The 24,772-nt window shown below is 59.9% G+C and overlaps 1 protein-coding gene across 2 annotated transcripts in view; it reads right to left on the bottom strand.

Moving 5' to 3' along the window:
- Window positions 1-24,772, bottom strand: part of ZBTB16 (zinc finger and BTB domain containing 16) — a 57,869-nt gene that overhangs the window by 19,515 nt on the left and 13,582 nt on the right. For both annotated transcript variants that reach the window (XM_042800394.1, XM_042800395.1), the window contains exons 3-4: window positions 9,704-9,801; window positions 1,557-1,643 (exon numbers count right to left, since the gene is read on the bottom strand). In XM_042800394.1, coding sequence (XP_042656328.1) covers window positions 1,557-1,643; window positions 9,704-9,801 — 185 coding nt within the window. The remainder of the gene's footprint in view (window positions 1-1,556; window positions 1,644-9,703; window positions 9,802-24,772) is intronic.

The raw sequence follows: 24,772 nt of genomic DNA, 5'->3' as shown, positions 1-24,772 counted from the left end.
CTTAAAAAGACCCTGAGCTGCAAAGCCTGGCCTCCAGCCGTACGACCCCGGCTAAGGAGGGCAATTACTTTACAATTTACGAACTGGTGCTGGGCCAGCGCAGCTCCCAGATCAGATGACGGCCGCAGCTATTCCCGCCCGGTGACGCAGCACTTTGCCTTGCTGGTCGGTCCTCAAATCCCCGGCGTGAAGCCGGCCAGGCTCTCCGCGACACCTCCGAGCCTAGCCCCGGCCATCAGTGGCATTTATCAGGGTTTTCAGCACTGAAAGATGAGCTCCTGCCCAGGCAAACTGCTCCCGATAGAGCGCGGCGAGGAGCCGGCACATTTTCCCGCTGCAGCTGCTTTTGGGGGTTTGAAAGGCTCCACCTGGGGCTGCCCGGCCGCGAATTCCCCCGTGCCCCATAGCCAACCCTTCCTGGGCAAGGCGGCCGTCGCGAGAGGCATAAAGAGCTCCTTGTGCTCCCCGACGGGCCGGGAAGCACCGCGGCAGAAGCCAAGTGCTGAGCCCCGCTTGGAACGGGACGGCGTTTTGCCTGCAGAAGGCAGAAATTACCCGGCGTTTGCTGCGCCATCGTTTCCCACGCGCATACGTTACCGCCGAGCAGTAAAACCCCGCGGCGCCGTGCGAACCGCTGCTTCGGACCCGGGGTTTGGCGGGAGAGGAGCCGGGGCCACCTCGCTCCTGCAAAGCACAGGCGCCAGGCCGGGGAATTAATTGTCTGAGCTGCAGAGCCAGGCGGGGCTCACCCCGCGGCAACCGCTCCGGTCGGGGCCTTAAGCCCAGGTGAGCACGGGGGAAAGAGGTTTTCTGTGCACAGCCGGGTCCAGCCCTCCCCAGAGCCCCCTCCCGGGTCATCATTTCCCGTGAGCGGCCACGCACCCGCTGCACAGCCCGACTGTCCAGCAGACACTCGTGCCCACGTACACCCAGAGCTGCAGATTACATCTTTATTCCTACGAACGCTCTCAAAAGCAGCAGCAGACCCGTCAGCACAGGCTGGGATTTGCAAAGGGTTCCTAACTCATCACTGGTAGGCTCCGGAGCATCCAAACGCTCCTGACAAGGGTATTTATCCTTTGGAAAGCTGCTCTTAAACCGGAAAGGCGGCCAAGCGCCGTCACGCTGGTCCAACGTTGGTGCGCGCGCCTTGGGAAACCACGGGTGAGCAGCGAGCGGTGCGAGGATGCTGGGTTTAACCACAGAGACAGGTCGTGCTCCTCCTCCCGCCAACAGCACCGCTGCGACCTCAGCAAAACGGGCCAACCCGAGCCACCGGCAGCCAAGCACCCAAAGCCAAAAGCCGGCCGGGGGGAGGTTTCCCTCGCAAACGCCACACGCGGGTTGCAACGCAGGTCCCGCAGCGCTTCCAGTCAAGAGTCCGGCAGAAAACGCGGCCAGCTTACCTTAATCGAGGTAAAGCCCGGAAACAGACCTGGGCAGGTCAGAAGCGGCAGCCGCGAAGGGTTAGGCTCTCCGTCGGGCCAAAGCTTACAGAGGCAGCCTAAATATTAAACTTGCGCCTAAGCGAGGGGCGGAAAGGGAGGGCCACGTACCGGTGTGCGTCTGCCTGTGCGTCTCCAGGGCGTCTTCCTTCGAGAACTGGGCGCCGCACTGATCGCAGACCAGGGCCTTGGCGCCCGCTGGGGAGAGAAAGGGGAGAGGAGGGTTACTGGGGGGACGCCCGCCCCAACCCGCGCAGGGGGGGCGTCGCGGCCGCCGCCGCCTCCGTAAAAACCGCGGGACCTGTTTCGGAATTTACGCCCCCCCTGCAGCCTTGCTTGACCCCGCGGTCCCATTCCTTGCGCATAACAGCACGGCGCCCAATAAGGAGTTGTTTGCCAGGAAGAAATTATGTATTTCTCAGATTTCGGGGTTTTTTTTTTTTGATGTTGTTGTTGTTTGCTTTTTTTTTCTCAAAAAAAAAAAAAATCATTAAACATCAATGCGTTTCATTAGCGTTGTAACCGATCTAATTGTAATTGGTTTCCTGCCCCTTCCCATCGCAGCTGCCGTTGCCGGTAGCCGAGGACGCAGCTGGTCAGAGATGTGGCTGAAACGGCGCGACTGAGCGAGAAGCTCAGAGGCGTCTTCGACTACTGGAGAGAGACGTGGAGTTGGGGGGGGGGCGAATTCTTAGAAAATCACTATCAACATGTGCTGCTAGTTCGGCCGAGGGAAAAAACAGGATGCCCGGCAGCAGATAAGTAGCTTCCAGATTAAAACAGATGAACGATACACACCACATCTGAAGCATCGCTGCCGGGACCAAGCCGCGGACCCATTTCTTAGATTTCAAGGTTGGATTAATCCACCATGAGGAGCCGAGCGGGGCAGGGCGGCCTTCGAGGCGGGGGCATCGCTGCGCTGCGTGCCACGCTGCCCATTTCCAGGGGTCCAGCCCCAGCCCCCTCCCGCCCCCTCCCGCCCCCCCCCCCCCCCCGATGCGATTTGGAGAAAGCTGCACAGAAAAGGTGACGGGGAGAGAGGCAGGTAGCACGAGGCGCATTAAAAAGAGAAATCCTTCGCCTTTAAATTGTCTCGGTAACGGCTGGCTCGCAGGCAGAAATATTTGGCAGCGGCGAAATTAAAAGTGATAAATTTTCTCGCCAAGCGTTGATCGATAATAGAGGTCTCATCTGTTAATCAATACGACAGTCTGCCTGTTTACTGTGCATATGTTGTTCTCCGCCGCCCTCGCCGTGATGTCAAGTTTGCATTCAAAACAACCTGAGTGCGCACGGGCCGCTCGCGAAGGGAGAAACGTTCCCCCCTCCCCACCCCCAAAAAAAAAAAAAAAAAAAAAGGGGGGGGGTGCGCATTGGGGCAACGGGAGGAGGGTGGCCGGGGGGGTGCGCACCCTGGATGTTTTGGGGACGCAGGCTCTGCTGGTGGTCCCCTCCTCCCACCCGCGGCCAGGGATGGACGGGGCCGTGGCCGCCCCCCCCTCGGCGTGCCGGCGCAGTGATGCTCAGCTGGCAGTTGCCACGGAGATGCCCCCCCCCCCCCCAGCTCTCCCACCCCACCGCTGCGGAGCGGGACCCCCGCGGATGCAGCAAGGGGACCCCCGGGGCCGGGGTCCCGCCGCTCGACGCCGGGTTTGCTTTTCCCTCCCCCCCTTTCTGCGTGGGGCGAGGACACACGTGCGGGTGCCCCCCGAGAGCAGCCCCGCGGGGGCACGGCAAGGAAAGGGCAAGGCGGCCAGCATCTGGCCGGGGGGCGGGCGGCGGGGGACCGAAAAAATTCCTGGCGAGGCGAAAATAAACAGGGCGAACGGCGGGAGGAGCCGGGCGCGCTCGCTTACATAAGGAAGCACAGCGTGTACCAAAACAGCGGACCCAAAAAAAGCCGGAGCTGTCAGAACAATGAGTACAGACGAGGGGCATTTTACAGCAGGCGCTGCCGTACAGTTTTATTTACAGTACCTCTTATCAGCGCGGGAACAGCACGCCGCCTGCCAATTTCCAAAGGCCAGGACTGCGTGTTCTTTCCCTCAAGTAGATGTGTACTCCAGGCGGGGGAATTTTTTTTTTTTAATTTTTTTTTTTTTTTTTTTTTTTTTTTTTCTCATCAGCAAAACAAAAACTGATCCGGAGCCAGGATTCCTGTAATGTACACACGCTCGCGGAGAGGGGAGGAGGAGGGAGGGAGGCGATTGAATATGTAAATAGTTCAAGGTTAATTTTACTATGTGAGTCACCGGGAAAAATGTCATCCAACATCTGAGCTTATTATAACAGGGCTCAGAAAAAAACACCACGCCTCGATGTTTGTTATTAAAGGGAGCAGGACGTATTTGACAGCAGCACATCCCAAGCCTCTGTCAGGGCTTTCTTCTCCCCCTCGCGCTTTTCCCCGTGCTTTAAACGACACCCAGAGAAACGACTGGCCTCTCCAAAGGCACACACGGGTTTAGGGAGGGTATTTTTAGCGCTCGCTTCGTATCGCCTACGGTATATAGATATCTCGGGATGATCTTCCCGACGGGACGGGACTCTGCGTGCTGCCAAGTACCAGCCGCGTTTCGGCGCGAGCCTCGCCGTTGGCACCAACCTCCCCGCCGCACATTTATATCCGCGCGGGCAAATTTATAGCTGCTACCTAATAAAGGTCCCTGCTGGCGAGAACGGGCGAGGAGCCGCCGCTTTTTCCGTCCGCCGCTACCTGCAGAGTCACCGCCGTCCCCGCCTCAGCAAGGTGACGAGGAGGGGCAGACCCCAGATTGTTTGATTTCCCCTAAAAGGAAGGGCCGGGCAGCGCCGCGGGTGTTGGAGGCGGCTGGTGGAAGCGGGATGCCCGGGAGGGTGCCGGCGAGCATCCCCGGCAGCTCGGCTCGCGCTGGCGCCGCCGCCTCCCTCCCCTAAAGCCAGGCTTGGCTAGGCGGGCCTGAGGACAGAGCTCGTCTAGTTTCAGCCGCCATCACCCCAACAGGACCCCCCGACACCCATTCACTTTAATTACTTTATTGGGGAGGAGAAATAGGCTCTCCAGTTGTAGCACTTCGGAGGGTAGGAAGTAGTAAAACGTCCCAAAGGCTCCTCTGCCCGCCCGCCCTTCGCCGGGGGGGCTGCGGCCCCCCGACAGCTCCCGCCTCCCAAACCAGGTCCCCAACGGGCGGGGGCCGAGCGGCTGCGGGGAGGGGCGCGCCGAAAACACGAGCTGTAACCCCGGGAAAAAGAAGGGGAAGGGGAAAAGAGGAGCCGCGAGCATCCTCTGGAGGAGGAGGATGGGTAAAGGAGGAGAAAGATGGGAAACGGGCGATTTCCCGCGGCCGCGCGGCGAGGGGAGTGGTGGGGGAGGACGGGCTGGGGGCAGCAACGTTTCGGCACAACGGCCCTGCCGGCACGACGGCCACCTCTTCCCCTCCCTTCCCCAGCACAGGGGATTAATAAAATTTTGGGATTATATATTATTAACAGGCTGTAATTGGCGAGAAGGTGGAAGGGGGGGGGGGGGAGGGGGGCAGGCCGGAAATATGGATTAAAAAAAAAATTGCCAAGTAAATTTATGCACTGTCGTCGCTTTACTACCTAATTAATTCAGTAATTTCAAAAACAATTTTATTTATGTTCCATTTACCACATCAAAAGTGCAAAGAAAAAAAAGCACCAAACCACAGTGATGCTAAAATAATACCTCAAGGCATCTATTTTTAATCAGCGGGAAAAAAAAAAAAGAGGGGGAAAAAAAAAAAAAAAAAAAAGAGAAAAAAAAAGAGCCGGCCCCGGTTTCTATACAATCTCTGTCGGGCAGACCACCAACTCGGGGAGAGCGAAGCAGCCGAGCCCTCCGCGAGTGCCTTCCTGGCTGCCGAAAACAGAGCTTGTCAAAAAAAAACAAATCCATAATGGCCTGAGGCTCCTCTCCAATCTATTTTCTGCTCAGCTGGTTTTAAATGAAGTTATTATGAGTCATTAAAACACCCGCAAGCCTGTGGAAGTCAGCCAATTACAATTTTAAATTTAGCCTGTTCTCTACCCCATTCTCTTGTTTTCTTCTTTTGCCCACATCAAGCTGCTTTTTTGATTTTTATTATTGCTGTTATTATTATTATTTCCCTTCTCCCCTGTTTCACCCGAGTGGAAGAGACAGTCGTGAAGATCTCTGCGCTCAAAAAAAAATACAGGGGAGAAGCCCAAGCAGGGCCCAAAAAAGACGGAGCTGGCGAGAGGCGATGGGCTTCGAGGGGCCAACGGCTTTGCCTCCTCTTTTCCCCCGGTGCCCTCGCAAGGCAATAATCGAACGTGGGGAAGGACGCGAGGCGCGGGCGCGTGAGGAGCCCCGGAGGGACTCGTGAGCCCAGCGCCAGCCTAAGCCAGGCGAGAGGACGAGCCCAGCCCGCGCCCACCCGGGGGCTTCTCCCCGCCGAGCATCCCCCGTGTCGGAGTGGCCGCCCCGGGGGGGGTCGGGGGAGCACCCGGAGCCCCCGGCGAGGGGCTGGGGGCGGGCGAGGCGGGGAGCCCCTGGCCCACGCCATCGCCCCAGCCGTGGCGGCGGGTGGAGCAGGGGGGGTACGGTCGCATAAATCAATAAACAAGCAAACAAACCTGGAAATAAACCCCAGATTTTTAGCCTGGTCGCAGGAAAAGGGAGATTTTCTTACATAATTCCCCCTTTCCCTCCGCCCCGCGAGGGCTGCTCTCCCCGGCAGCCGCCTCTCGGCGGGGAAAAAATGACAAACCCCATCGAAAGCCCCGTCAGCCCCGCACGGCGAGCGAGCACGGCGCGTACTGCACAGCCCATAAAACTCCAAACAGCCTCCAGACACTCCTGCAATCGTCCTCCATCAAAACACTTTGTCTTGCATACAGAAATGCGGCGGGGCGCCGCGCGGAATACCAAATCAGCCCGTGACGGTGCGGGGAGGCGGCTCCTTGGCAACCGGGGGGGCTGCACAGCCGCGCCGCTCGACAGGAAACAAAATCTGTCAAGCCTGTTGGGCAAATGATAAACATTAGCGGTATTAAAAAAAAAAAAAAAAAAAAAAAACGAAAAAAAAAAACAAACCCACAACACAAAAGCTGCATAAATGGCTGGCGAGCGCGCGGGGAGGGATGGGGAAGGATGAGGGGGCTCTCATCGCCCCGTTTACCCTCCCCGCCCTGGGAGAGGGGGGTCTCCGGCCCCCCGCGGGAAGTTTGGGAAGTTTCCCCCATCCGGCAGAAAGGTGGGGGAAGCGGGTGGGCGGCGAGGGGCACGGGCGCTCGGCGGCAGCGAACGCAGATGGAGGGACGGGGAGATGCATTTGGTGGAGGGGGGGGGGGGGGGGCCTGGCACCTCGCCTCGCACCCCACCTTCCGTAAGGAGGGACGGCCCAAGGAGGGGAGCGGGGAGAGCTGGCGGCGGGTGGAAAATAAATATATTTCATCAGGTAAGGGCTGGGGGGCGGGGGGGAAGGAAGCAGCTGGCTCTGACCCAGCGGCCGGGTCCAGGAAGCCAGCCAAAACAGGAGCTAAAAAGCGAACCATCTTCCTCTGGTCTCAGCTCGGGCTCTCGAGGCAGAGAGGATGGGGAGGGAGGGGGGGACGAGAGAAATGTATTTTTCATCAGCCAGTGTATAATTTATAAACAGCATTAAACAGTTTTTGTTTTCTTTCTTCCTCTCCCCCGTGTGCGCGGCTTGGCCGGCAGTCAAGCCTGCATTAATTTCTGCTGTGGGTACAGTGTGTTCTTGGATGCACATCTGCGGATGATCATAAACGCGGGAACGCTGGCAGAACATCCAGACCTGCCGGCAGGCCGCTGACATCACCCGGGACCGAGCGCGGGACGCCGGCCAGCCGGGGCCGGGGGGGGCCGCGGCGTCCCCGGGGACCGGCCGGGGGCAGCGGGGCCGGAGCCGCCCCAGCACCCCGCCGGGGGGACAAGGGGTGATGCTCCGTGGCGAGGGGGGTGGCGGCGGGGTGGGGGGGGATGTGCCCTTCTACCATCCCCGTGTGCCGGGTCCTGCTCCCCGAGCACGCCCGGTGGACCCAGGTGCTTCCCCCCCCCCCCCAAAACGAGCACATCTGGGTGGGGAGGGAAGGCGCTGGGGTGCCCACGAGAACCCCTGGTGCGGCGAAGGGCCGCAGCGTCCATCTCCGCAGCAGGGGCAGCTGCCGGCTGGAGAGGCAGAGCGAGGCGGGGAGGGCCAGGGCAGAAATCTGCTTTTCCCCCTCTCCCGGGGAGGGAACCCAACGCGAGGCAGCCGCTGGGTGACGGGCGTCCCAGGGGGGAAGCAAGCGCGCCCACCAAGCATCGGCTGCGGCGAGGGTGGGGGCGAAGCGGGGAGCAGCCCTGGGCGCGCCGGGCGCGAGCCACCGCGCTCCCCGAAACCTCCCTGCTCTGGGAGAGGGGCAGCTCTCGGGATTGTCTTCCGAGGTTTCTGAGGGTGTGCCGCAGGCAGGAGCGGGCAGCTCCTCGGGGAGAGGCTCTGAGCAGCGTTAAGGGCTTGATATTTACGCTTTATATCGGAGTGTCAACATCTGGCTCAGTATTTACCTTGCACCTGCAAGGCTGCTGCGATAACAGCGCCGGGTGCCCACCGTGTCGTGGGGACACCGCATCCCCCCCCCACCTGGGGTGGTCCCCAATTTGTTCCTTAATTTTAAATGCACCTTTAGCACCATAAACGCTTGGTTAAGGAAGCCTGGGATGCCGACCTCAGTTAAACCCAGTGTTTGCTGCCTTTAGCATCGAGGGCTGCTGGGGGGCGGGGTGTGCCCCACCGCGGTGCCCCCCCCCACGGGGCAAACTCCCTGTTAAACGCGGGGTCCACGGGCGCGGAGGCAAGCTAACCCCCCGAGCCCCGCCGCTCCGGCACGACCTCGCTGCATCCCGGGCTGGTGGAGGGGGGGAGGCGAGGGGAGAGGTGCAAAGGTCTCCTGCTTTAATAAATAACAGCGCTGGAATTTGCGGCGGCTGTTTGCGAGCGCAGGGCAGAGCTCTCCCCACCCCCACCCCCCGCCCTTGCTGGATAAAAAAAAAAAAGTAAAAAAAATAATAATTAATCCTGCGCGATGACAAGCTTGGCTCGGCATTCACTGTACATACTGTACCCACAAAGCTGGCGGCCGGCCAGGGACGGGCCGCGAGCCAAAGCGACCATAACAAACATGAGCCGCGCGCGCCAGCGCCGGAGCTGGGGGGGACCAGCACATCCCGCAGCCCAGTGATGGGGGGACACACCAGCAACCCGAGGGGGCCCAGCCCCAGCATCCCACCGCGGCCTGCCAGCACCCAGAGGAGCTGGTGCCCACCCCCCCCCCCCCCCCCCAAGAAGCGGTGGGGTGGGGATGGGGTCTGGGCTGGCTCCGACGCCCTGAAAAGCTGAACCCTTCTGGGCAGGAGGAGCGGGGGGAAGGCAGCCCCCCTCGCTCCCTCGGGTAGGGGCAAGGCACGTCCCTGCCCCTCGGCGTGGGCAAGGGGCTGGGGGAAAAACGAAATCTGAACGTGGGGGGAAACAAGTAAAATAAAAAGACATAAAACCCCATAAAATAGAATACAGCTTCCTTGCACAGGTCCCGGCCAGCACAGCTCCGGCACCCACCACCCAGAGCGATCTGCCCTCGAGCGAGTGGCACGAGGGCTCCCACCCGTGTCGGAGCACGGGGGGGGGGGGGGGGGGCGGGGGGGGACGACCGGCGCCTGCCTGCTTTTTTTCACGTTATCCCCCCAGGCGCAGCGGGGCTGCAGGCTCAGGGGGGAGATCAGCCTACAGCGGCTTGCAGAGCACAAGCCCTCCCAGCAGCGCAGCGGTCCAGCCCTTCCCTATCTATTTAATTGAAGGGCCCGCATCACGTGAACCTGCTAGTTAGATTCATTAAGGCGGAGAACGCCTGATTCCGCAGCAGTTTCACTGATGAGACTGCGGCGGGCGCGGGTACGCGAGGCGCACGGTGCCAGTGCGAGGGCGATGCTCGCGCGAGGAGCAGGGCTGGGCGACCGGCAGCTGCGTGGCACGCCGAGTTTGTTACTCCGAGCTGCTTAGCCCGGAAAACATTTCCCCGCTTAAGGGACTGAAAGCAAACGCCAAAAGAGGAAAATTAAAATAAATCAGATTACGGGCCACTGGTGAAGCAGTCTGCGATGCGCTGTGCTGGGCAGGGTACAGCCGGCGCCGCAGGCATCTCCGGCGGGCAGGGTGCGCGGGGTGGGTGGCCGCGGAGAGCATCCCCCCCCCCCCCGCCCCAGCCCCGAGCATCCCCCCCCACTTCCAACCCACCTGAGTGAGCCAGTAAGTGCATTCGCAGCCGCAAGCTGTCCAGGAACCGCTTCCCGCACAGCTCGCATCCGTACGTCTTCATCCCGCTGTGCAGCTTCCTAGGGGAGAACAGAGAGGGGTGAGTCCTCCTGCGGGCAGGGGCCAGGTCGCCCCAACCAACGCCGAGAAGCTTCCCAGTATTCCACGCGCCCCACGCATCGCCCGGAACGGTTCCGGCCCGGGGAGCCCCGAAGGAAAGGCACGGACGGGAGGTCCTGCGTGACTCCCCAGCACTGATGAGATTACCTTCTCCCGTTTAATGTTTCTCATCGTTACTATAGATGGAGTCTTTTAACAAACCTGATAAATGTGAAATCTGGAATTAATGCAAAATACGTGTTGGCAAACTCCCTCCCTACACCCTGAGCGCTTTTGAAACAGGTACTGTACTCCAAGAAAAAAAATCAATTTAAGAGGTTGTTTGTATGCATTTCTAACCGAATCCCAGTTTCCATCCCGATTCAGCATGACACGGCTCACAAGCGGAGAGCTTAACCACCAGCTAGCAAACAGGAAACATGCCACTCACCGTTTCCTGGCACCGCGAGGCGCAAGCGGAGCTGCACCCCGGGCGGCATTGCACAACCCCCCGGCCGCGTCGCCCACTCCGTGCCACGCCACGGGGCCCAGCACCCCCACGGCCCGGGGAGGGGGCTGCGGCTGGGCTGCAACGCCCACCCCCCACATTGCCCCCCCCCCGCCCCCCCGCTCTGGGGACGCTGCTGCTCCAACGACCCCCAGCAGGTTGGAGCTCCGTGACCTCGACGAGGCAACATCCGTGCGGAGCATCGGCCAAGCCCACGACCGCCAGCCCCCCCAGCTGCTGTCACGCTCCCCGAGCATCGGTCCCACCCGAGACCACCCCCCTCCCGGGGATGTGTGTGTCCCCCCCGCCGCAGCCACTCCGGATACGCGGCGGCGGGACGGCACGCAGCGCCCGAAAGGCGGTGCCGGGCGATGAAGGGATGCTTCGGCGAGGCAACCCGGCTCCGCGCTCGAGCGCGGCGCTGATAAAAAAGCCCCCCAAGCCCCACGGGCTTCCAGCCAGGCACGCTGGCCGCTGCCCGCGAGCCACAGCCCGGCTAGCGCGCGCCGCTCGCGCCGAGGGCCGGGCAGGGCTCGTGACGGGAGCACGTGCGAAGTTTCAACATCGGACGCTGTAAACAGAGAAGTATTTGGATGTGTTTGAGGAGTAGCGCAGCGGAGCGCTGCGTGCCGACCTCTGCTCGCATCCACCGTTTATCATCCCTCCATGACGAGGCGAGTGCGTTGTTATTGCCTCGTTGCCAAAGCCGAGCCAGAAACGGTCCCGGCCAGGGCTGGATGGTGACCCCGCCCGCCCGGCAATCCCGCTCGGGGGGTGCTGAGCGGCGACGCTGGAAGGGCCGCACGGTGGGAGGGGACCCTGGGATGTTCTGCCCCGGGCGAACGCTGCCGAGCAGAGAGGAAAAGAGCAGGAGCTGGTTTCAGCTCTCAACTTTGCTGTATAATGTAATTATTAATCAGGCTTGTCCTGAATTCACTGTGTCATAGCGGAGGATTAGGAGTCATGCACGAATTCAGGCCAAGGAGGTTTACAATCCAAAGGATTTATCCGCCCTGCGAAAAGAAGTAAAACACCAGCCTCCTGACAGACTGCTGCTGCCAACAAGCCAGCTAAATAAGTGACAACCTTCTCATTTCGCATTTTTAATTAGGGACATGGCTGTCACACTTCCCCGGCTCAGGCTGAGCTCGCTTCTGCACTTAAAGCCGGGTCTAAACCGCTTTGTCAGGAGGAGAGCAGCATCCCCCCTTGTCAAAGTTGCGGTGGCTCGCCTCTTTGAGTCTAGAACGCCTTTTCGGTGAATTAAAGTGTAATTGCTTAATTAGTTCGAGTAAAACTTCGAGGCTTCGCTTTTTTTTTTTTGTTTGTTAGTTTTTTTTTAAAGTGAGCCTCAAGAAACAGAGCAGAAACCAAAGGACAAGTTTCCTTTCTCTGCATCACCCAAGCCTACAGAAACATCCGCGAAAGCAACGCTGCGCCCAGCACGGAGCCCCGGCCGCCGGGGCGGCTCAGAGCGGGACCTTCCCGGGTCCTGCCATTCCTTCTCGCCCCCGTAACGGCGCGACGGACGAGCGCTCGCCACCTCGCACGGTGCACGGACCGGCAAGGCCTCCCCCCCAGAAAGGGGGGGGGCGGGGGGAAACGTGGACCGAGGAGCCCCCCCAAGATCCGCCGCCGCCATCCCACTCGGGCGCCGCGACTTCCCGCAGCCGCGTAACCTCCGCGCTGCTTTAACGCGCCGGGGCGCTCGCCGGGTAATTTATTTGCAATATCTCTATCAACAAATTTCAGCAGCAACAAAAGTTTTCCATTCGGCGCCTGCTTATAGGACGATCTTATCGCTCGCCATCTTGCACGGTCCCTTTCAACAAGGTCTTAAAGCGCTTTATCTGCTCGGTTTCCCGGTAGCAAAATATGATTGAAATGTTCTATTTCTGCTCGCCGGATTAAGGAGATGTTGCAAAACTGCACAAAAACCCGGCAGATGTAAGCAAGGTATTACGGCTGCCCGGGCTGTTAAGATCTGAGGGGAAAGATCAATATGTGCTTGTAAAGTTGTGCCTCTAGAAAGGGGCGGGGTGGGGCGGGGGGGGGAAGTTAAGGGCGTTAGAATACATCACGGCACGGTGCTGCGGCCCGCACTCGAGCTCAAAAAGCTAAACTGCGCTTTATTATTCCAATCTGCCGCTGAAATTACGCTCCACGCGCTCCCTTTTTCTCCCGCAAGGTCCCTCCAAGCAAATCAGCCGAAAAGACGCCCGCGGGCCGAAGAGCTGTGGCGATGGGGAAGAGCGCCTTTTTTGTAAAAAGACAGTTTTCCTCTACAACTCCCGCTCGACGCAACGCTCGCGGCGCTCAAACGCGAAGCCGGCCAAAGCCTCCAGCTCGTGCGACAGCGCTGGAGGATGCCCCGGCCGGAGCTCTGCCCGGGGAGGGGGGGAGGCCGGCGCGGGGCATCCCGAGCGGGCGGCGGCGCGGGGGCTTGGCGAGGGGCTCTCCAGGCGGGATGTAAACCGGCGGTGGGGTGAAACCCCCTCCCCGCCCAGCGCCGGCAAACAAAAGCCGGGCAGGAGGCTGGCCCCTCGCAAGCTGCCGGTAATTAAAAAGGCCTGTAAATGCCCCGCAAAAAGCACTTCAAAGGGACGGCGACTCCAGCGAGACCGCGCGGTGTAAAAATTATGAGTTTTCCCCACAGGGTGCTTTGTGTGAAAAGGCCGGGATTGGTGGCAAACGCCGCTGCCCGCTCCCGGGGGACGCAGGGGCTCGGTGCAGCGTCCCGGGGGCACGGGCACCGGTGCAGCCCTGGTACCCAGAGACCACCGCAAGCCAACTCCTGCCCTGCCCGCCGCAAAACCCGCCTCAAAACGCCTTCTGCTTTTTGTATTTAAGGGGCTCTCGTTACCCGGGCTTCTCCCCGTCGCCCCTTTTGGAAACTGGGGAGGAGACCCCCTCCCCTCCCCTCCCCGGCAGACAAGACACATGGCTTTTGGCTGTTTGATTACTTTTAAGTGTATATTTCTCCCCTCAAACAGAGTGAATACAATAGTTAGGAAATTTGACAGAAAACTATTCCGAGCCATTTATTGCCTTAATGCGCACCTTTGTCCAACAGGCAGTTTTGACAGGAGCGATAAATTCCAAATTTATGTCAACAGAGCATATGTTGAACACCTCATTTCTGAGCTAAAGCGGCATGCTGCCCCATAAATCACCCTTCTGTTTGAAATGAAAGTAGATTACGGGCCCGTGTTATTGAGCAGTTAGAGCCATAGTCGTATAAATCAGAACTTTTAACTCCAGGCGATCCATTCTGCAATTAACTAAAGGGCACTTTGTCATCTCCGGGCCGGGGCGCAGCTTGGCAGGGCACACGGCTACCGGGGAAAGGCAGAAAAAAAAAAAAACAAAAAAAAAAAAACCCCCAAACCCTTATCGCCAAGGAGAGCAGCCGAGTTTTGCTCGATACCTGTTGAAGCAGCCGTGCCGGAGGCGCAGCCCGGAGCGTGAGAGATGCTGCTCCGCAGCCGGGCCTCGGGACATCGGCGCCGAGGGGCTTGGGGGGGGGGGGTCGCGGGGCCCTGCCCACATCCCCCCAACCCGGATTTTGGCAGCCGGTTCTGGGGGGGGGGCGTGGGGGGGGGGAATCGTGAGGCCAGCACGACACGAGCACCAGACCAAGGGCCGAGCCGGGAGCGCGGGCAGGAATCGGGGGTCCCGAGGCGGTTCGGGTTCCAGCTCCCGGCGCGATGCCCCCGGTCCTGCCGCGCTGCCCGGGGCCGCGGTGCCGGGGGCAGGTTACCGCCCGCGCGAGCGGCAGCGCTATAAAAAGATTCAGACGCTAAGTATTTCCTTTCCTATAAAATATTCATTGCCGCGCGCGAGAGCCAGGGAGCAGAAACCTCAGGCGGTTCGAACTTGGTGCCGCAGCAATAACCGAGTTTTATAGGAGCCTTCTGATTTTATTTATACGGGGCCGCAGCTGCGGGGCCCCGCCGCCGCCCCCAACACCGGGCCGGCGCAGCTCCGCACCCCCGGCGCTCGATACTTGCCCCCCAAACCCTCCCCGCCACCCAATTTCCACCCGCACCTCCCTCGCCCGGGTGAATCGATATGAAAATCCATTCGTCCCCCTGATCGGCTTTATCAAGATCCCGGCGGCGGTGCCACATCTCATTTGCAGCGGGGATCTGCGGAAAGCCAAGGTCAGCGGGCAGCAAGCCGTCTGCAGAAACCACGCTGCTCTACATCCTCCGATAAGGGTTTTACATCCGCGTGGCAGAGAGGGCGATTTTCCACCCCCCCCACCCCCCCCCTCCAACCCCGACACGATTTATTTACGACGCTCGGTGAGACGGGGCCGCGGGATGTGGGGCTGCGGAGGCTCCGCTCCCGCACCGTCACCGCTCTGCCCCCATCTCCCAGCCCGGCGGATTAAAATAGCAGGGAGAGCTATTAAGGGCACGGGGAAGGGAGTCAAGACCTTCCTTTCGGTTTAATAAATTAAGAAGGGGGGGAAAAAAAAAAAAACAAAGCTGCCCTCAAACCACCACTGCTGCTAAAAAAATTTAAATAAATCTTACAGGAGCTGGAAATAAAGATTTGACTATTTCTGAAGTTTTTTTTTTTAAAAAAAAGGGAAAAAAGCAGGGGGGGGACAGCTACCAAACGAGAGCACTAAAACTCCCTGCCTGTACAATATTTATATTTACCATGAGCTAATTTATGAGCTTAAACCAGATGCTGCGGCGTGACATCATTTCAGCAGGATGCTAATGTCTCCCCTTTGCAGAAAACCTGAGGGGAGGATCTCTCCAGCTCGGCCTCACCTTACAGAAGAAACAAGCAACAAGCACCAAAAGCATGATTTAAATGCCTTTTCAGACCCTGCCCACAAGCAAACGCTGATAAATGCTGCAAAAGGGCTGCAACTCTCCAAATTTACCGTCTGCCCGGGCAGCATCTTCCCCGGCTGCTCCCCTGAGCCACGCGTGTCCGGGCCCACGGGCTGGGAAAACACGAGCTGGCCGCAGCAAACATGATTCATTTAAATTTTATTTTTTTAAATTTATCGCAACGCCCTGGTTTCAGATCAGTGGTTCAATGGCGATTACTGAACAGGACTTCCCAGGATGGAGCTCCGTTCCCCCCAGCGCTCCCTTCGTGCCCACGCAAGGGGGTCCCCGGCCCCGTGCCGGGTGGGGATGGATGCAGCCGGAGCCCGCGGGCCGATGCCCCGCGCCCGCCTCGGCTCTGGGAGGCGGCTGGGAACGCGGCCGCGGGACGACGGCCCCCGCCATGGACGCCATCGGCGGGCAGCGAGGGGTTAACGCATCTGCTTAGAATAACCGGCGCTAACTCCTCGGCCGTCCAAAATCATCATCATCCCCGTTCTTCGGGCAGCTGGTGACGCTGACGCACCTGGCACGAGGAGGAGAGCGCTCGCGTCCCCGGCCGGCGTGGGCCCCGCGGGGCTGAGCAAGCACAGCACGGGGGTCACAGGCGTCACGCCGAGCCCCGGCGCAGCTCACGCTTAAAAATAACACGCAATCTCGACAAAAAAGCAAAGTGACCTTAGCGCCGAGTGCATCTGCCGCAGCGGCGCGATTGTGCAGATGTTTTGATTCCTAATTCAGAAATAATAAGCGGTTCACGCATTCCAAGTTTAAAAATATATTCATCATCTGGTTTCCTTAGCAGCATGTGTCCGTTGGAGCCCCGGCGCGGGCCACAAACGGCGATGTGCCGGCCCCGGCTGCTCCTTCCTCCCAACCTCCAGGGGTGGTTTGGCGCAGGGAAGGCGCTCGGCACGGCACGGCACGGCGGCTGCTCTGCGGGGAGGTGCCGGGGGGGTCCCGGGACGGTCTGGGCAGCATCATCCTGGTGCTCCCTGGGGAATAGGGGGCTCGCAGCTCCTGGAGCCCCGAGGAGGCGGCAAAAGTCCCCCGGCGGCCAGAAGCGGGGCGATGGGGGAGAGCGGAGATGCTAAGGGGATGCTGGAGCAAAGAACAACTTAAATAAGGGGGAGAATTTTAGGGGAGGGGGGATTTTTTTTTTTTTATTAGGTCTCCTCTCCCTTCAATGACCCGAGTGCAGGGACGAGGCCGGACACACAGCAGAACCAGGGTGGTACCCACGGGGATGAGCTGGGATGAGCCCAGGAGCCACTTCCCTGCCAGCTCCCTCGTGCCGGATGAAACGAATCCACGGCTGCTCCGTCCCATCAGGGAGATGCGCGCTTCCCTCCTCGTTATGGAGAGGAAGAGGAGGAGGAGGAGGAGGAGGAGGAGGATGCCCCAGCCCCCGGGCGCACCCCTGCTTTCGGGTCCCGCTCCCCTCCCTCCGCACCAGCCCAGCTGGGAACCGCGGCCAGGAACGGGCACAGATTACAGGCAAGCGCGGCCCAGATCCCGAGGAGTTTTATAAGGTAATCAAATATGCAAGATATTCAACAAACTAATTTCAAGCACACACCTGGGGTCCTCTGATAATGTCGGTTGTGCCTATACAGCACAAGGATTAAAATTTCATAGAGTCATGATTTCATCAGTCGCTAAACTACAAAGGATTAATTAACAGCCAGGGAAGAGCTCATGGCTCGGAAATACAGTCTTAAGGAAAATATCTATCTCCTCTCTCCAGATGTCAGCACACAGACGAATAAAGCGCTTTTGATGAAAACACTTTCTTATTATTAGCAACTCCAAAACACTGTGTTTTTGGGGCTCGAATTAAGGATGCCCAATTCCAAGCTGCTGCTGCCTGCTCGTCCCTCGGGGCTGTCTCAGCCTCCCGTGCCCTCCCGGGACGCGGCCGTGGGGGCACACGACCTGGTTCCACGCCCGTATTTTGGGCGGCGGCAGAGACGTGTCCCCGGGCAGGTGATGGGAAGAAGCCCAAGCATTCCCAGCGGCGGGTCTCGCCTCTGCTGCCAGGCAGACCCTCTGCCCCCAGCTCGCCGACCCCCGGCGAGCCTCCCAACACGTCCCCCTGCCAGCCGCGCTTGGAAAGTTTGGGGAGGACGCGAGGGGACCGACCTGACAGAGCCACGGCGAGAGCTACTCAGAGCCCCCCCCGGGAGTACGTGTTTGCACGTGGCGTAATGTGGATTTCTGCTTCCCGCTCTCCCCGCCCCGGGACGAGGGCCAGTGACTCCCAAACTCTCCTCCTGCAAGCAAACCCACAGATCCCACGTTTCTTCTGCGGGTGTTCCGCCCGTGCGGGGGCCGAGGGATAACGCTTGTGTCCCGTCCCCCCCCAAAACCCTGCCAGAAACCGGGGCCGCGCCTCCCCAGCGCACGCACCGGCGGCACCGAAGCCAGGCGACGGCCGCAGGATCGGCAGCGCGAGCGGGGAGCAGCAGCAGGTCCCCCCCCCTTCCCCGGGAAGATGAATTAGGGAGCTGTCAGCGAGGGACAGCCGCAGCAGTTGTGTTGCTGTAAAGGGGCAGTGGAAGTGTCTTTGATTAATGAAGGCGTAATGCTCGGCTGTTACGCAGCCCTTCCCCGGCAGAGAGAGGTGCCCTCGGACAGGCTGAAAACACCGCGCTCCGCTGGGATTCTCCGCAAAGACTTCTCCTGGCCGCGGCCGGGTCTCCTCCTGCCCTCCACCAGCGCCCTGGTCCGCGCCGCCTCCTCGGGAGTTCCCAGGGCTGACACAGAACTAATTATTTCCAATTAGAAGCCGGGAGATGAACGTTATACGCAGCTTGTCAAGCCAGTAAATTAACGCATCTGAGCCGCGCCGGGCTTTGGTGAGCCCAGGGCGAGGAGGCGGCAGCGAGGGGAGCGACTCGGAGGTGCCGCGGCACAGGGAGGGCGAGCTGGGCGCCCCGAGCCCCGGGTCCGCAGCGGGCATGGGGGTCCGGGCACGGTGCTGGCACCGGAGCACCCGGCTGATGCTTGGTGGGCGCGGGCTGGGCGCACCGGGCCGAAGCCTGGGCGCTGGGCGCAACGGGCCCCCCAAGGGACCGGCTCTCCCCACTGCAAACGCACAAGTGAGAAACATGTTCCGAAGGCAGAAGCGCCGGGCAGAAGGGTTCTCCCCAGGCCTCCCCCCCACTCTTGAGAACCCCACGGGCGCTCCCGGGGTGCTGCGACGACGGCCAAGACCTGGGTCCCCGGGAATGTCGGGACGGCCGTCCGGGAGAACAGGGAGCACTTTCACCCAGGCTGTTTGTGCAAACCGCCTGGTTTTCCACCCAGGTTTCCAAGGTGGAGATGCAAAATACTTATTAGCAGCAATCCAGAGGCACGAATTACCGGTGCTAAAAAGAAGGGTGGCTCAAGCAGAGTGGGGGGAGCCTGGTCAGAGCGGGGCAAGGTCCGAGCGGATGGATGGCGGGGACGGAGAGGAGCCAGGGCTTGGACCGAGGCCATCGCGCCCCCCCCCCCCCCAGCAAAACCCTCCTGCAGAAAGGTATTTTTGGGGGAGGACTGGAGGAGTGGGAGATGTCAGAAGGGCTCCCGCAGCCCGAGCCCCAGGGCCGTGGCGCGGCACGCGGGGCTGCCTGCGTCGTGGCCAAGCTGGCTTCGCTCCCGAAACCGCACAAACATCTGTGCCGAGGGCCGCGAGCGGCCCGCGGGCTGGAAGCAGGTCGTCTCCTGGAAGAACGAGGCGAGCAGACGTCGCTGGCGGCGGGCAGCGCTGTGCCACAGGGCCCCGCGCCGGGGGACGCAGGGCTGGCAACTTCCGCCTTCATTTTTTTTTTTGTTTTCCTTTTTATTTTCTGCATCGGTTTAAACGCCGGTGTGTTAACAGGAAGAGCGCTGCCTTCAGCTCTCCGTAATTAGTTTTGCTCAGCCTACAACATGTTTTGCTGAAAAATAAATAAATACCTCCCGGGCGAGCCAAGTTCTGAGCCGGACGCCAACCCTGACGGCACGCTCGGTCCCCCCGGCCCCAGCCAAAAGTACGCCGCGTCCCGAACCGAGGAGCCCGGGCGTTGCTGAGCCATGCTGGCGCTTCGGGACCTCCCTGAGGAGACTCGCTCACGATTAATTAATTTATGAGCAGCCTCACCCCCCCCCCCCCAACGTGCACAACAGGTTCCATGCAAATTCGGGAGCTTTTAAATTATACCGTTAATGAAAGCAAATAAAAGCAGTTAAAAGGCAATTTGCTCAATTGGTGTTAATATTTAAGCACAGCATGTGTAAAAACAAGATCGCAGAATTCGGTTTTTCCACGAGAAAAACTTTTGGTCCTGACTTTCCCGCGGAGCGGATTGAGCGCGCCCAGCAAGGGCTGCACACAGGGTCAGGGCTCAGACCCCCTCGGCAGCGGCCAGCGAGGATTTGGGTTAGAGAAATGTCCCACGCTTCCCCCAGCGCCTCCCCGGCGAGACCGGCAATTCCTCCTCTGCCAGGGAGTGGGCAAGGGCGAGCCCCCCGAGCCCCCCGTGGTGCTGGGAGTGGGGGAGCTTCCCGGGGTCCAAGGGCATTACCAGCACCAAAGCCTTTTAACCCCGCGGGCGGGAGGAGGGTGTGGGTGCCAGCCAGGGCTCCTGGCCGTGTCCCCTCCCGGGGGGACGCGCTCCTCGCCGCGGCCAGGGCACGAGTGGGTGGGCAGGGGGCTGCCTCGGTGCCACCCAGCACCCGGCAGGATGCTCCTGCGCACGGGGCGCATCCCTGCGCGCCTGCATCCCCCAGCACCTTCGGGGGGAAAAAAAAAAAACCAAACAAAACAGTAGCGGTGACGTGGCGTCACGTTAACGCAGGCCGAAAAAGCAACCTTCGTTTCCCTTCGTCACCCGGAGAGCGGGTCCGTCGGTGGAGGAGGCAGAGTTCTGCATTATGCAACACAAAGGCAAGGACACGGCTAAAGAGGCGCCGCGGCTCCTCCGGTTTGTAAAGCGCAATTACGGCCAGCAGAACCGCGGCTAATGCTTGCCCCTCAATTAAGCCCGACTCTTGGCAATGCCCCGTTTGGCGGGTTATGATGCTCTCGCATAAATTCGCTTTCAAAACAGGAGCCGGCGGTGAATGAGACCTCGATTTCTAATGGTTGGAAATATTTTGTACACTCTGCTGCTCCCTCTGTACCCCTTTGTCGGGGCCAAGGTCTGCAGGCTAAAGCGGGTACCAAAAGACCATCTGTAGCTCCCGTCTTTACAGAGAAGTTTAAATAGGGGGATGAATGAGCACAGGAATTAATGAATGATAAAGCCGTATGGTCTCAGTCAGCCTCCTACGCCTGTATGTGGTATTCAAACCCTCCCAGCCTTCTGCCACAAAGAGAGGTTTCTAAGCTACAAAAAAAAGGGGGAAAAAAACCAGGGGGGGTGGCGTGCGTGCAGGTTTTTCACAACAAACCCAGCGACTCGCCTCGAAGTTCTCACCAGGTTTCCCTGCTCCAGCCTGGGGGAAAGGCACGCGTTACCGCAGAGGGGAGGGAAAAGCGGGGGGTTCTCCCCCGAGCTGCCCGCAGCCCCCCCTTTGGACAGCAAGAGGAGTCCAGAAGAGTTGGCCCCAGGGCTCGTCAGCGCTAAGGGGCTGGCTGGGCGCCGGGGCAGGGGTCCCGGCTGGGGTACCCCCGGGGTTCACCCCAGAAAGGGCAGGCAGGTTTCGGGGAAGCTGCCCGGACCGCCGTCCGCTTCGGCGGCCCCTGGTGCCACCGCGGTACAGGTCAGAGGCGGCGGGAAGAGCTGACAAACCCTGAAAGGCCCCACAGCGAGGGGTCGTGGCGAGGGTGTGCTCTGTGCCCAGAGGCGCATCCATCATAAAGCTGCTCTGTTTAAAAAAAAAAAAAAAAAAAAAAGAAAAAAAGGTAAAAAAGACAAACCCAAGGCTAGTGTGGGTTTGAGGAATGCTTCCAGGAAGGAGAGCTGCTCGCTGGGGCTGCAGGAAAGCAAACCCCCATCCCCCTGCCCCTGCTCGCCGAGCGCCCAGGGCTGACCCCGGCCGGCAGCCACGCCACGCCGGGCACGTGCTGGGCGGTGGGCGATGCTGACCCATGCGGTCCAGCCACCGGAGCCAAGATGCTCCGGTTCAGGGTGCCGCCGGCAGGACGTTATCGGGTGACACCCAGGGAAAGACCAGTACGGGGATGGAATCGCTGACGTTGCCAAAGGAGGGCTCCCCGCCAGCCCAGGCACGCCAACCGGGCAAACCCAGGATCCCACGCCCCAAACCTTTCCGATTCCTGCTCAAGAACTGGGGGCTGCTGGAGGGGGGACTTCTCTCTCCAAAGCAACCCGCCAGAGGCTAACGCCGAGGCGAAGGCTGCACGCCGCAATACTGGAACGCTACTTTTATTTTAAGAGCCGTCATGTGTAAAGCATTAGCGTTTTTGAAATTGCATTCTTGAGTTAATTAAATGGACAATCTTTTATACATAAAAAGTGAAAGCAAGCAATTAAAAGCTCGGCGAAGAGAAAGCGGCTTTTCGGAGCGGGGCGGCACCCCGGTGCGCTCGCTCCCCCCGACGCGGGCGCGGCGGGGACCGGCGGTGCCGGGGCCAGGTTGGCCTGTGGAATTCGGCACCGCAAGAGCCCGCGCGTGGGCGAGGCGCTGGACCGTCCCCCCTGGGTCCCTTCTCCCCCTTCCTCCCCAAGCGCCCACGAAAACCGGACGCACTCAATTCACCGATTTCCTGCGCGTAGGGACACTTACTGGCTGGCGATGGCGAGAAAACCCCCAGCAGTTATCTTTGCTGCAGTAAAACGCCGACCTTCAGTTTTAGGCAGGAGGTAAAGTTCACTATCGATTGGACCCTCCGTAATCCGTTTATAATTACTATTATCTCCGCGTTAATCTTGCGAGAGGTCAACAGTTTTACAAAAATCTTCCAAGACGTGTCTTTTACCTCCCAACTTCATATCTGGGTCAAAAGGTCAATTACTACAGCTTGCTAACTTGAGATTTCAGAAAATAAACGTCCGCTCCCGTGCCACAGCCCCCCGGGCGCAGAGGGGATGCGGGCAGGTGCCGATCCCCGGCACAGGCAAAGCGCCCGACCCTGGGGGCATCCAGGCTCTAAGTCAAGGGCAAGAGTCTTCTCAAGTCGGGGCTAGTCCCAGCCCCCCAGCCGAACTGGGGTTAGCTGCTTGTGGGGCGGGAGCCTCCGCTGCTGCGGGGCTGGGGCGTCCTCGGCATCGTGCCGGCGACAGCCTGGGCATGCGGCCCCTACGCTCCCGGAAAGCATCGCCTGTTTGGGCAGCCACCTCCCTTCCCAGGCACACAAAACGAGCGTTTAAACTCCCGGGGCTCCGTTCCCGAACCTGCCCTGGGGAGGTGACAAATGGAAGCGGAGCTGCAACCTGGGGGGGGGGAGGCCCTGAAGACGGATGAAGTCGTGACCCGATCTCTCATCATGCCAGCCTCCCCGTGCTCCGTATCATCAAATATCATCGCTCGCGCTATTTTACCCCCTGCGACGGGATGCTGCCAGGTGGCTCGGGCGGCGCCGCCCCGCAGCGCCGTGCAGGGGGGAGCAAACCCACCCATAGGTGCTGTTGCCCCCCCCCGCCCCGCGAGCGCTGGCTGGGTGTCAGGCAGCGGCGAGCCCGCGAAGCGCGGCCGGGGCACGCGGAGCATTGCTCAACTGCTCTGCAGGCAGGTGTCATAAACAAGCAGGCACATGGCAAACATATCGATTTCCCGGAGCTTATCGCGCAGCAACCAGTGCTCAGTTACCAGGCTACTTTAATATGTAATTTACTGCAAGAAGGAAGAGCGGGGCTGAGGGTGGCTGAAATATTTACTGTGGGATGGACGGGGAGGTTGAAGGTGCGCGCCGTGCCGCAGGCGAGCAGGAGGGGAGCTGCGGCGTCTCTTCCCTCTAGCTGTCCTCAGTATTTTCCAACTACTAAGGAAAAAACACAACCAACCCCTCTCGCTGCTGCAACCGAGTGTTTACACAGATGCTATTAATCTTCTACTGCAACTGTTTACACTATGAAAATATAGTCTCAGCTGCCCGGGCTCTCCGTCTCCTTAATTTAAATTCAGATGCTTAATTTCTGTCAAAACAGAGCCCACCGAAATTACCTCCATCCATTTCTAGCGCTCGACCTGCCTTGTCACCCGAGAGCCGCCCGGCAGAGCGGGGAGGGAAGCCGGGCGGGAGCCTGGAAAAGGGGGAGAGCCTCCATTTGGAAGACTTTTCCTCTCCAGCCTGCCCGGGGCCGGCCCTGAAAGCAGAGACCGACGGCAGAGCAGCGCCTCGTACGCCCAGGCTGAGCTAACCCTGCCACGCGGCACCCCGCTACCTGCCGGGAACCGGTGAAGCCCGTCGGGGCAGAGGGGATGCTCGCCCCAATGCCCCCCCCGCAGCCCAAGAGCCCCGGTGCCCGGAGGCCCTGCGGCATCCAGAGCATCGCCGCCCGCACCGTGCCGCCCAAAACCCCACCACCGCCCCTCCGGTGAGGGGAACGCATCCATTTCTGGACGTGCTCCGCCAGCAAGCCGCCTGCCAGCGGAGTTTGGGGGAGGGGGAAGGAGCCATCCGCGCCCTCCCGGCACCTCCAGCCACGCCCCACGTGCGAGGGCCTTTGGCAGATGCGGCTCCCGAGGAAATCCTCGGACCTAAGGGCGGTCTGCTTTTTCAGAGCACCAAATTTTAAAAATCCTCCTTATACAGTGCCTCTCGGTAGATCTTTTGGAATTTACAAGATAAATACTGGTAATTTGATTCTTATCTTCTTCAAATCCAATTCTAAGGCAATTCTGTGTAAAGGACACTAATTGCAGCCCGAGGGGAAAGAAAAGGTAACCCATCAGTGAGAACACACTTGAAACGTTTAAAGGGGTATGGGACACTGAAAAGTTAAATAGATTTCAAATCTGCTCTTGCCAGAACAATAATTCGCTGGCTGGAAATTATTCTCCGCACCGCTCCCGCTCGCTCGGAGGGGCTTTTGGCGACCGGCTCAGAGCGGAGGCACCGGCAGCCGCGGGCGCACCGGGTCTGCCGGCGCCCCAACGCTCCGCAGGTCTTTCGGCGGCTGCCCGGGCGCGAGCGGCGGCACGGCTGCAGTAACCCCACCGTTAGCCGCAGACAGAACGCGTGGATTTTACCCGGATTCCCTTGCTGTTATTTACCCACGGAAAGGCACAAAGTTTACACGCGCAAGGGAACGGGATCAGCAACACATGCTGAACGTAGCAAAACCTTAGCCCAAGCATCAAGTGTTTTCCAAAACACACAGCTAAACACAAGCCATTCTGTCTGCGAAACTCAGCGGAGGGGCCAAGAGCTCCCCGACGTGTGCTCCGGCCACCCAGTCGCTCCCTGTTTACTGCTGAAGAGCGTCCTGAGGAGGAGGATGGTGAGGAGACGGCGCTGGCCGCTGCTATGTGACACGGTCCAAACCTTACAGCACCTATAAAATAATAAAACCCAGCCCCGGGACGCGGAACCAGGATGTGGCAGAAGATGATGATGATGCAGGAAGAATCAAAGGGATCTGGGAATCCAAGCAGGGTCCTGTCCAGTGAGCGTCACCGTGGGCTGCTGCTCCACAGAGCCCAGCGGAAAAGCCCCAG

The sequence above is a fragment of the Tyto alba genome, unplaced genomic scaffold, assembly GCF_018691265.1.
Source record: "Tyto alba isolate M040663 unplaced genomic scaffold, T.alba_DEE_v4.0 Super-Scaffold_32, whole genome shotgun sequence".
NCBI classification, from domain to species: Eukaryota; Metazoa; Chordata; class Aves; order Strigiformes; family Tytonidae; genus Tyto; species Tyto alba.
This window is presented reverse-complemented; position numbering and strand designations above follow the sequence as displayed.